The sequence below is a fragment of the Platalea leucorodia genome, assembly GCF_965183815.1.
Source record: "Platalea leucorodia genome assembly, chromosome: 2".
NCBI classification, from domain to species: domain Eukaryota; kingdom Metazoa; phylum Chordata; class Aves; order Pelecaniformes; family Threskiornithidae; genus Platalea; species Platalea leucorodia.
Window position 1 is genome coordinate 44,585,031 of NC_138824.1, and position 12,822 is coordinate 44,597,852.

General features: G+C 36.9%; 1 protein-coding gene across 1 annotated transcript in view; it reads left to right on the forward strand.

Annotated features, from left to right (window-relative positions):
• Positions 1–12,822, forward strand: part of PIBF1 (progesterone immunomodulatory binding factor 1) — a gene marked incomplete at its 3' end in the record, with an annotated part of 124,437 nt that overhangs the window by 18,943 nt on the left and 92,672 nt on the right. Inside the window, exons 6-8 of the mRNA XM_082337938.1 lie at positions 2,376–2,509; positions 4,539–4,647; positions 8,903–9,084. Of these exons, the coding sequence (XP_082194064.1) occupies positions 2,376–2,509; positions 4,539–4,647; positions 8,903–9,084 (425 nt within the window). The remainder of the gene's footprint in view (positions 1–2,375; positions 2,510–4,538; positions 4,648–8,902; positions 9,085–12,822) is intronic.

A 12,822-nucleotide genomic window follows, 5' to 3' on the forward strand; every position in this document is an offset into this window, starting at 1 on the left:
CCTCCCTTTCCGTGGAGTTATCATATTGTTACATGACATTAACAACTGATTTGTTAAATAAAATCCAAAACCTAGCTTAGGTCTAGGGTATGAGAAGGAACTAATTTTGTAGATATTTAACTGTACTGTTAATTGGTGGTTTAGAGCTGTTTATGACAAATTTGTCCAGAGGTTATTTTACACCTTTGGTAGTTGTCTTCTAGCTGCTAAATGTGTAATACTGTAGGAGCTTCAATAGCCCACTCTGTGAAGGGCATATGAATTCCAGCATGGTATTAGCAGCAGAATGGCACAGGATATCCACAGAGGAATTGTATCCAAACTTAATCTTTCAATTTGCACTTAAAAGTTAAGGGCCCTTACCACCATTTCCTATTGCAAGATGAGTCATGTTTGCACTGTATAACAGCGTACTTGCACCTGTGTGTTACATATTTGAAACTCTAACTGATTTGTAGTCAACACCTTTAAAAGCATCTGACAGAGGCTTTACCATTATGATAACGCCATCTTTATAAATGATGGCATGTTAATTGGTTTGAGAAGAAAGTGTTCTATATTGTTAATTTGTTTAATGTATATCCATAAATTAGGGTAAACATAAAAATAAGCCATACATACTAGTATGTTAGGCTAAATAACAATCATGTCTTTAGGTGACATGTTCTTAATGATATGCATCCAAAATCCTTGTGAAAACTTTCTCAGTGTTGTGATTATGTGATTGTGATCTAATGTGATTTTAGTGCAAGTGAAAATTACTAGGTTTGTGAAAGATAAAATGAAAAGTTCTTATTTGTCAAGAGAATAGTTACCATCTGTTTAGTAGCTAAGGGAGCTTTTCTGTAGTGTCTTACAAGCATTTAGGTGTTTTTTCAAGAAGGCATTCTGTCAGTCTTTCAGTTAACGGTGCCTGTGAATTTGGTCAGTGTTCTTTCTGTCTTTCCATCCCTATCCTAGAGTATTATGATTGTGTTCATTCCTCCTAGGAAGCTGTATTTAGGAGTCATCCACTCCATATATGCTGTTGTCCTAAACTTTTCTTGTCTATTAAAGACTAGCTAGACACAATTACCAGCCTCTCTTATAACTGTATAAAACATACCTTTCAGTTTATTTTGAAGAATTATGCACTTGTACAATGTCCCTCATTGCAAAATAAATTTAATTTGCAGTGGCTAAATGGTTGGTTCAGTAATCATATCTTAAGGCAGTCATTTGGTTTTGTATTCACCTTCAGTGACTAATATTGTGATGTCCATTCAGTATAACCAGATGGAGTTATTTATCAAGCATCCATTATCGAGCCTGCCATGTATCAACCATAGCAGAAAAAAATGGAACTCACAGTATTCTGAGAAGCAGAATACGGAAAAAATCTGGATGCCCAGGGGGTATTCTCAAATATTTTAACAAGCACCTCTTTTTTTTGCTGTCCATCAGTTTTCCCTAGTATAGGTGGATAAACATTATTTTTGGTTGTTTTTGTGAAGAAATTATTAAGTAGTACGGCATTTAGGACAAGCAAGTAAGGTAAGCTTTGTGAAAATAAATACCTACTTTGTACAAAAATCTGAGAAATGGAGTCTAGATTGTGCATTAAAATACAAAAGTCTGCTATTCCCATGGGAGGTGGGAGGGAAGAGTATGATGATTAGGAAATCTGTTTATCTTCAAAAGGACTAACCAGTGTTTTAAAAGACAGATGCTTTCTGTGTGTTCTCTTGCTTTGGTCCCTTTTTTCTAGTTCCCATAGTAGTCTCTCAAAGTATATGAGGAGGAAAAAGAAGGGAAAATGGAAATTAATGCTGATAGACCAGTAAATAAGCAACTTTCCTTCGTTCCTTTTTTTTTTCTTCTTCCTCCACCAAAGCTTTGGACAATATGCTTCAGAAAACATAAGTTACCAGATACAATTTGGGAGTAACAGGCTGAAAGTTTTCATATAATGACAGAAGTTCCCAAACTTTCTGAATGATCAATCCTCTTTCTTTTTTTCAAATGGACCGGTGAGTATCTTCACAAGGAAACTTGTTTGAAAATGCTGTAAAGGTGGTGTGACTTTTGTGCTCCTACTATATGTTTGTAGACCACTGGCTCTATATATCAGGGTTACTGGTCTTTGAAGTTGTGCTAATGGACAAATGTGTTAGAAAAAATAGGTACATTAATCAACTGTTTAGAATAAGATAAAAATAAGTTGAGTATCAGTATAGCTGGTTACTTTGTGATGTATGCTAGATTTCCAAATACTGCAACAAATGAAAATACTGCCACTTGAATATTCGCAAGAGGTCTTCACAAAACTTAGTCAGTGATTGCTTTAAGTAAATATCAGTGTAGCTGTGATCATTTAAAAATGTCTTACCTTCTAGAGCTATGAAGACGAGAGGAGGAATCGGTCAGAGCTTGAGGTTAGATGCCACCGTTTGACACTGGAACTGGCTGATACCAAGCAGATGATTCAGCGAGGTGATTACAGACAAGAGAACTATGATAAAGTAAAATGGTAGGTACCTCTATAGTTCAAGTGTTCTGCTAACATACAAATGTTAATAGATAAACTTCAACCTTGACTGACTAGAGTTTTTCATTTGATTTTTGGCTTATGCACACCACAGATATTTTTTCCTTACCTCAACCCACTAATGGTTCAATTATCTCCTGCAGTATATTGCAGTCGTAAGACAAACAACAAGCTTCCTAAAAGTTTATATTTAGGGATTTACTGTGTTTTCAGAAGAGCCTGCCAGTCTTATTGCAACTAAAGAAGTGGGAGCTGTTGATGCCAAGCATCTTAGCACAACTACTCTTTTTTTCCTAGTTTAAAAGCAATGATCTAACAAGGGCCCTGTGCTCTACTTTGTGGTGCCTACACAGTGAATTAAGAGGGTAGGACTTTGGGAACTAATATTTAACAACTTAAGATATCCTTGTAACCATAAATTTGAAAGGGCTGTTATAAAAGCTCTTTGTCAGAGAATCTTAGGATTACCCTAGTGAATTGGTTTAACTGCAGGAAGTTCCAGTGTCTGTTTTCATTTTTAAAATACAGATTTTAGAGTTCTACCCTGTGCTTTGAATGCCCATCTCATAAGCAACAATAGCAAAATAATGAAAATGAAGTTATAAATACACTCATAGGTGTATACTTCACAGTCCAGCTCCCAAATGGCTTTTTCGGTGTGCTTGCAAGTACAAGAAATCTGGCCTTTGGCACATTTGTTGGGGAATGGATTAAAAAAATGGGGATTATGAATAAAAACCACCATGTCAGCTCCTTAGTTGTTCATACTGAATGAACTCGGGCACAGTTACTGACTATGCCACTAAGTTTGACTATGCCACTAAGTCATTTGAAGGGGGTCTGTTTTCTGAATAACTATTCACAGCTATATGTACTAAAACAGCCTTGGAATCTACCTGGAAGCTTGTTGGAAGTGGGATGGATTGATGCTATGGTTTGCTTCCTATGTGCAACTGCATCTTAATAAGTGGATTGTAATAACTTTCATGTGAATGGCCTCAGTGTTTAACAGTGTACATTTAAAATAGTCTTGAGTTGAAAAAGGCATGAATGAACGTGCCAAAACTTTATTTGAGAGAGTAGGTTGTGTTCATCTGGGTAGGCACAGACGAAGGGGAGGGGAGAGCACTGTTGGCATGACCACATGAGGATATTTGGGAGCATTGCAGGAGTTAATCACTTCCAGGCTCGTTTCTGCCTTTAAAAATGCTATGTCAAATCTTTGAGTTCTGGTGTACTAAAAGTTAACTCAGTTTTAAAGCTACGCTATGCTTAATATAAAACTGGTTAGCTTTTTTTCCAAACTGAAAGCTTAATCTGGCTCATTCATTTCACTGTTCTGACAGTGTCAGATAGAGTGGAGCCAGAGAGCTGCTTCTTTGTGCATATGGAAAGCACTCTTATTCAGGTCACCAACATAATTTTTGCAACTGTGATATGTATATTTTAAACATGAGAAGAGTAGTACAACCTCCTCTGGTATCAAGGGACTGTATACAAGGGAGAGTAGCAACTGAGAACAAGTATACATTGCTTTCTGTTTGATTAGGAAGATGAAAATGAAGTTGCTTTAGTTTTTCATCCAACTTCAATATCTGCAAAAGATTCAAGAGAATGTCATGGGAAATAGCATCAAAAGCTTGATAAAGATAAAAGGATGGACAAGGGTACTTACAGTTCATTGCTAAGAGGAGAAATGTATAGCCTAAAGTTACACTAAAGAATAATCAGAGGAGGATGAAATAATTTAGGGTAGGAATTGAGGATTATTGTATTATAATTTAGGATTATTTTTTAAATACTTAGAAATGAAGAAAATTCTTTCATATAATAAAATACTGTTGCAGGTGTTAATAACTAAAAAACGGTAAGATTATCACTAATCGGCCGATATGAGTGACTGGTTGGAAGAAGTCTGTCATGAACTGAAAGAAGGCTGAGAAAGTACAAATGCACAGGAATATTGTTCATTACACTTCATGCATCTAATAGTTTCACTTTATTTTAACAGTGAACGTGATATGTTTGAACATGAATTGTCAGAACTCAGAAGAAAATACGAAATATTAGAGGTGTCACACAAAGCACAAGCTAAGGAAAGAAATGACTTATCAAAAGAGGTAAACACAAAGTTCTTATTTCAGTAATTGTCTATTTCTTCAGCTCAGGAATTTGATTCTTTGTCTAATGAAATCTGTCAGGATCACCTGTAGGATTATGGAATAATTTAGATTAGAAGGGTCTTCAGGAGACCAGCTGGTCCAATCCTCCCATGCAGTGCAGAGCCAACTGAGGTCAGGTTGCTTAGGGCTTTGTCAGATTTTGAATATCTTCAAGGATGGAGATTCCACAGCCTTTCTGGACAATCTGTTCCAGTGTTTGTCCCCCCTCTTTGTGAAAAAGTTTTTGTAAAATCTAATCGGAGTTGTTGCAGCTTTGTTTTCTGTTGCCTCTTGTCCTGTCACTATGCACTTCCAGGAGTCTGGCTTCTTCTATGCGTTCCAATTGGATAGGTGAGGATAACAATAAAACCTTCCCCATCCAGGTTTGTCTTGTGAAGGCTGAAAACCCCCCCATTTCTCTCAGCCTCTTGTACACATCTTTGCAGAGCTCTTCTGGTCTTGCTCCAGTATGTTAATGTCTTTATGGGGAGCTCAGAATGGGACATGGCACACCAAATACAGTCTCACAAGTACTGAACTATAGGATAATAATAATAATCTTCTTCAACCTATTATTTGCATTGTTGCTAATACAGCCTAGTAGGCACTTGGCCTTCTTTGCTGTCAGGGCATGCTTCTGGCTCATGTTTAGTTTGTTCAACTAATATTTGCCTATCCAATCCATATTTTGCCAATTTTTCCATAGAGATGTTATGGGAGATAGCTGAAAGCCATGCAAAAATCCAAGTAAATGACATGGACAACTGTCCCCCCATCGATAGAGCCAACTTTCTTGTCAGGTTTGCTAGGCACAGTTTGGTCTTAGTAAATCCATGTTAGTTGTTTCCAGTCTCCTTTTCCTCCATATGCGTGGATATGGCTTCCAGGAGGATTTGCTTCATAACCTTTGGAGGGACTGAGGCTAGATTTACCAACCCCTAGTTCCCTGGGTTCTCCTCCTTGAAGGTGGAGTCTGGTCATCAGAAGCCTTGCTAACTTGCTATGATCTTTCAGACAGCTGGCCAACCTCATAGCAACATTGGCTATCTCCCTCAACATTGGTCAAGTGCTTTCCATTTTTTACCTAGGCATTATGTACATGCTGTTTTCCTAGGTCTCTAGCTTAGTCTTCCTTTGCTTCAGTCTTCCAAACTCTGCCAATAAACTCAGGAACCTGGGAGACCCAAGGGCAAAATTTACCAGTGAAGGCTGAATGCTGTGAGTATGCTCCATCCCTCAAAAGGTGCAGAACTAGTTAAAACTTACTTTAGCTCTTTCTGACCAATAGTGACAGTAGGGCAGAGCTACTGTATGGCTTATGTTTTGTTGTGTATGTTTTTCCTAGACATCAATAGAATACGTATTTTTTCTTCTTTGTGACTCTAGTAAAATAATGGTTCAGTTGCCCGAAGTTTCCTTCACTTCACCTTTACAGAAGTTAGTTCTGTGTCAGGAATAGAGAGACTGCTATTCCAGACCTCCTCTTTCTATGATACTGCCTGTTGACAAGAGGACTTCCAGGGCTGCTTCTGTTTTGGGTAGGACTATCTACTAGGGTTGATGGAATGTTTTTCTCTAATGTGTCTCCATTAGTCTTTGAAAGTCTTTCTGCTGGAAAAATGAATGAACGCCTGTTCAGGCACAGAGGGGTTCTCATCTTTTTTAGGGTTCCACTGAGTTCTGATTCAGTTAGGTCAGTCATTTCACTCAGATCTCAGTCATTGCCATTCCGGTAGCACTAGTATTTCACAGGGGAATATGTTTCTGCTGCTTCAAAGACATTCTAAGAGCCAGAGGCCTGTTAGGTCAAGAGAAATGTCCCTTGCTGCTTCTCTGTTCATTTAATTCATTCATCCAAGAGTCACGAATTATGTTCAGTGATGGTTCCCTTACTGAGCATGTATTATAAATTTTGGGTCAAGGGACTCGGAGAAACATACATAGAGAATGTTTCCAAGTCCTCTGCCTTGATCTGTAGGACTTTTTATGGTTTATATCAGTACAAGCTTCCATTACTCGGTATCCATTTTCACTGTTTCTGCATCTAAATTGTTCATAGGGAGGATTGCTTTGCTGAACCTCCAGGATTAACTGTTCACCTTAAGTAAGCAAGTTAGAATAGAAACATCCAAAACTATTGGAAGGGATTTTTCTGTTTGTCAGAGGTAGGTGTAACTTTGCAACAGCTTTTTGGGAGGGAGAAGAGGCTTTTACTGAATCTCAGGAAAGAAACTTTTTCAGTTTATAATGTTATTGGCTAATTATCAGGTGGTTTGTAGCTCAGTACAACTTCAGTGCGAAAAGACGACTATTTTTTTTAAACTGTGTTTCTGTATAGAAATCTTTCTAGGAATGACCAAAAGGAATAGAGAAATAATTGATTGGTTGTTCTGAATTCATTTGTGAATTTATTTTTTAATGGTATATGAAAGGGGCACTGCATGAGAAGGTTGTTCTTGATTTCTGTACTGGTCTAGGCAAGAATCAAATGGAGGATCTTTGTGTGTTAACACTTTGGCAGCTGAGTAAATGAGACCAATTATGCCTGAGAGGATTCAGGGGAGATTGTGTCCCATAGTCTCTCTGTCTAACAGTGTTACAGATAAAATAGTGGCTACAACTACCACTATAAAGGTAGTACTCTGCCTAATTTTACAGGTATTGTCATGTACATCAAGTTCGTATATATGCATCAAGTACTGCAGTGTAGCAGCAACAATGGCTTTTTTCATTAACTTTATACTAAATTAATCTGAGGGGGAATAAAAGTAGCACTACTTTACACTAAAATACCACTTCAAACTGTGTGATTACTTGAATCTTCTGGGAGGTCTGTAGTGGTTTTTGTATATGCTGGTACAGTATCACAAGTTCTGAATCAGAGGAGTGTACAATTGTAAGTTTACACATTATTTATTCCTCGGGGGGGAGGAGGAATCGGAGGGGTAGTAACTCCTAGATTTCTTTCTTCATGTAGTAATCCATGATGTCTGTGTTCGTTGTGGATATACGTATAACCTGTTACTTGGAGAAAGGGGACAGTTGTGGGTTTTTTCTTAAATAAAACAAACTATAGGACAGGCATTTATACCTCACCCTCTGTGGTGCTCAGCAAGTGAGCAGATGGAGAGAAGCATGCCTCTAAGAGCGCCTTTTTTTTTTTTTTTTTTTTTTTTTTTTTTTTTGTACGAATTTTCGCTGTTTAACTTGTTGCTCCATGTCTTTGACTTGAGTATCTCCCTTAAATAACCTTTAGTCCTTTTATGACTCAGGAAGGGTGAATTCTATCTAAAACATGTACATGATGTCTTTATAGCTTTGGGGGACCTATTTCTTGTAAGTTATTGATTTATCTTTCTTTGAACTTGGCATGTGACATCCTCAGGAGCTTAAACAGCAAAATTATTTAAGGTGATAAAACTGTGTTTTGCTGTCATGATTAAGGAGTTGGGCCACTCTGCACCAGTGCCATTGTGCTCTGTGGCTGTTCTCTGACAATGTTCACCTCGAACAGATGGAGACTACTCTCTCCCACACCACTTTCTTCTTGGAGTAGTAAAGATGATTGATCTGGTGATTGGGAATGCTGTTACGGAGACTCACGAGATATTCATGTTTCTACTTTGGCATCAGTTCAGCCTTCTGTAGCAACACCATGCTAAATGAAAGTCAAAACAAGGCATGGATAACCCTTTTTGCCCTTGGTGCTAGCGTGGAACATTACTTTGTTGACGACAATCATGATACCCTTCAGCCCCAGAACTAGCAGTTTTACCATTTCTTTACGGAGCAATAATCACTCTGGTGCTCTTAAACTTTTCACTTCTGTTTCTGAGAATGTTGTAGGCAGTATGATGACAGGCTGGCACCGAGACTTGACATCAGTATTTCTGACATACTACTCTTCAATACTATCACTATTCAGTACTTCAGTACTATTTAGATACTGAGGGAGATTAAGGGGCACTTTATCTCTTTTTCAGGTGCCAACTACCAGAAATAAATAATGAAAACTCATAAAATGATGATTTTATTAAAGTCTTTTTTTCAGCATAAGCTTCACCAACTTACGTTAAACGTAAGTGTAAATAGAGTTTTTTGGTTCAGGTGATTTCACAGAAGATAGTTAAAATGACATCACAAATATGTGTACCTAGGTTAAATACTTATCTTGAAGTTCCTGTTAAAGTGTTCTTTTTAATGCCTTTTATAGCTGGCAACCATACAACAATCCCTCAACTTGTTGCAAAAAGATAAAGACTATCTTAATCGCCAGAACATGGAGCTTAGTGTTCGCTGTGCACATGAAGAAGATCGTCTTGAAAGACTTCAGATTCAGCTAGAGGATGCCAAAAAAGCTAGGGAAGAAATGTATGAAAAATATGTTGCATCCAGGTAAGTTATTGTGTGTTCGCTTCTATCAGTAGTCAACTTATTTAACTGTTTTTCCTTGTTTCTGGCACAAATTCTGTTTTATTAAAAAAAAAAAAAAAAAAAAAAAAATTAACTTTCAGGAAGCTAGTCCATATTTGTGTAACTAGAAACAGAACACTTCTGTTGGGCCTTAATGTGTATCAGGAATTTTTTTTCTAAACCTTTGATATAAGACCATAGCAGTGAATATGTCAGTACTGAAAGTACTGGCAACTATTCTCTTAGGTGTATATAGAAATTCACAGACGTAACTGTAATTAAATACAAAGGAGAGAAAAACCCTTTGAAGTGCATACGTTACATATCTACTTCCACCCCAAATGACCTTTATTAAAAACAAGAGTATCTGAAAGACAGTCTAAATTATTATTGCAGAATAAAATATGTTTAATTTTCACAAATGTTTAAAATAGCTGATACGAAACATACTATGTCCTGTTAGAGCTATCAGTCTTTCATATCTCAAGTTTGAATACAGATTCCCTAAAAGTAGCCTTGAGAAAAAAATTGATCATTGTATGCTAGCAACAATGGTAAATAGTGTCAAATCCTTATGCTATTTGAATTGGTATAGATATATGTATGTATGGGATGTTCAACAGGAAACACTACACTATTCAGCTACGTGTCTTGCTACATACGTAATGCTATACTACAAAATTTCAAAGCACATTTAGGTTTTTCTTATTCAGAATTCAAGATTATCCAGTTCATGTTCTTTCCCTACATCTAGATGCCAAAAAATACCATTTCAATATATATTCCAAAATCTCATCAAATATTTGTCTGTATGTACTTCATTACTAACCAAAAAAATGGTTTTATGTTCATTAGTGTCTATAAAAAAAACCACCTGTGCATTGAATGAATGAGCTTAGAGTATGAAGTGGGTTCAGCTTCTCTTCAGCTGCTTCCTTCTGTTTGAATCAAGATGGAACTGCAAAGAGCATCTATAAATCTATAGATCTTGTGTCGTTGTATAACTAAGATGAAGTGTGCCAATATGACTCTCCTGTAATGCAACTAAAAGACAAATTGTTATCTAAATGGAAATAGAAGAGCACTCTACTGAAATTATCAGCTATGGAGTTCCAGCCCATATTGGTTATAGGAAGTGTTTTTAATACTATTTTTCCTTTCAATGCAGTCACTTTTTTTTTTTTTTATTTGTTTTACATGTTTATATCTCAGAACTGTGTTCACCTGGAATTTCTGCATTTTAAATAAATTTTTAAGACTTGCTTTTTAAATGAGGTTTTAAAAAAATCGTGTAGGTCTGAGCAGTCTTTCTCTAGAAATGTGCTTGTAAGCACTGACTCTTCTAGCTATATTTCTATTTCTAGAAAACCACTGTGAAATCCTTATCCTGTAATAATCATGTAGAGACACTTTCATAGAGCCGTCTCCATTTGAGAAACCTAGAAAGAGACGTGTGTAACTTGCCTCTACCACAGTTTGGGATACTGTGCAAGCCTGCTTCACTGTCCTCTGGAGGTCTCTGTCTCTTGCATTTTGATACCAGCTAAAGAGAAATTCTGTGACTCTTACTTTGCCTTTAGAGGTCTTGATACTGTCATTGGGATTCTGTACTGTTACCAAATGTCTCTCTTGACATCATTGGTGTTGGTGACTCTCTTCATGATGCTAATTTTTACAGGACAGATATTAACTGTAATGAATAATGCAGGTATGTCTGCTCTCCTCTAGAGACTGTTATTGTCTTTTGCAGGGACAATATAGCATAGCAGAGAAGACAGTGTAGTGTGTTGAGCAGCATGTGTAGGACTGCACTGCAGCTTGGGCAGCCTAGGTTGTATTCAAGGTTCTGCTGCTGACCTGCTGATGAACTTTGAATAAGTCATTTCATAGTGTAAAAATGTAATGTAAAATGTAAAAATATTAATGTAAGATTTCTTTTGTAAAATAGGGGTAATAATATCCTTTTGTAAAGTGCTTTAAAACCTGCATGTGATCTGCAATATTGCAGAAGCTGTTCCTTCTTTACATTTTCCCACGCACATGTACACACTTTGTGTTCATCTTCTGAGACTGTGTCCCATAGTGGGGATTCCTGTCTATTCAGCAATTTAAACCATCCATCTCTCAGGTGAAATACCTATGGTATTAGGTTTCTTATAGAGAGCTCTACAGAATCCCATTTATTTGTTACGTAAATTAGAGAGGTACAAAGTAGAGCAGGAGAAAACTGTACCAACTAATGGACATTCCACAGTCCTCACTGCTAGCTGGAGGTGACATCAGTTTGGATAATGAGCTTCTATTTGCTACCTTTTGAAGAATTTGAGGCTTTTTAATGCTCGCTTCACATCTGGATCTCTTTTGGTTGCTATAGTTCAGGAACGAATATGATGGAAAACAAACCCAAGTAGGTATTTTTAGGAATGAAGAATAATTCACCTTCTGGTCACCATAAGAACTGCTGGCATTGGGATACTGTAGTTAGAAAATTACAGACTTTAGGAAACTGAGGGATTAACTTGCCAAATTTTGAAAAAGACACACTTCAAAGTAGATGGAGATTGTGGCAAGATGAATGGCAGCAGCTCATAGCTACAGTTCTTGGGAATCTATGTGTAAGCACAGACCAACACAAAAGATTTCTCTTTATATGTTTAATCTTAAAACACAATCCACAGTTGCAGATCCTCAGATCACGTTTAGTTTATTCACAGTATAAAGCCTTATGAACAACAGGCCTGGAAAGAAGCTCATTCAAGCCTGCAGCCTGGAGAAGATGAAACAACTTGATAAGGCAAAAACATTTTTAATTACTGCTTAAACAAAAGACCATAACAGCAGGTCAGGAATAAAAATCGCAAATGATGGTCATTTGCTTCAGCAGCAACTCGGTGTTTATTAAAAGGCATTGGCAGGGCAGTCAGGGTATATACTCAGAATATGCCCTTTACTATACCATTTGTTTATTTTAGTCATCATAAAGATAAGCATCACTTTGAACTGCCTGGTGGTGACATCACTGTGGGTGTTCAAGACTTTTCCAGATTCTTCTAATTTTTTCAGTGAACGTTCCTGACTTTTAGCAGTCCTGCCATGGGAGGGAAGGTGTAATTTCTGCAATGACAGAAATTTCTTTTTGGCAAGTAGTAATGATAATAGCAAATTGTCTTAGTACCAAGAAAATGGTAATGCTCATTGGTTCTGCATGTAAGTATTGTATCCTGAGGTCCTGATCTTCAGCGTGTTTTTTTTTTTTTTTTTTTCTTTTTTCTCTGTGTATTGAGCCATATAACGCATAAAGACTGCAAAAAGTTTCTAATGGGGACCTTACGTGCCAGTACAGTGTGGGTTTTGGGTGGTTTTTTGGGTGTGGGTTGTTTTTTTTTTTTTTTTTTTAATTATAAACTTCTTCATTGTATCAGAGATCTTCATAAAGTATTTTGCTGTAGTGTGGCACACTTGAGGAAGGAGAGGAGATACATTTACTTTTCCCTTGAAGGGTCAACTGAAATTCAGTGAAATTTTTTTCAATAAAAAGAAAACAGGAAAACCTGGACAGCAAGCATTCTGACATTTAAATATTTTGGGGCTTTTATTTAATGTGAAGGAGTTTTTGGCCAGCTCAAGTACTGATTTCTAAAAATTATGGGCTATCACACAATTGGAAATTGGAAGAAATCTAAAACATTTTATGGTTGTAAATGCACATTTCTTCATAAG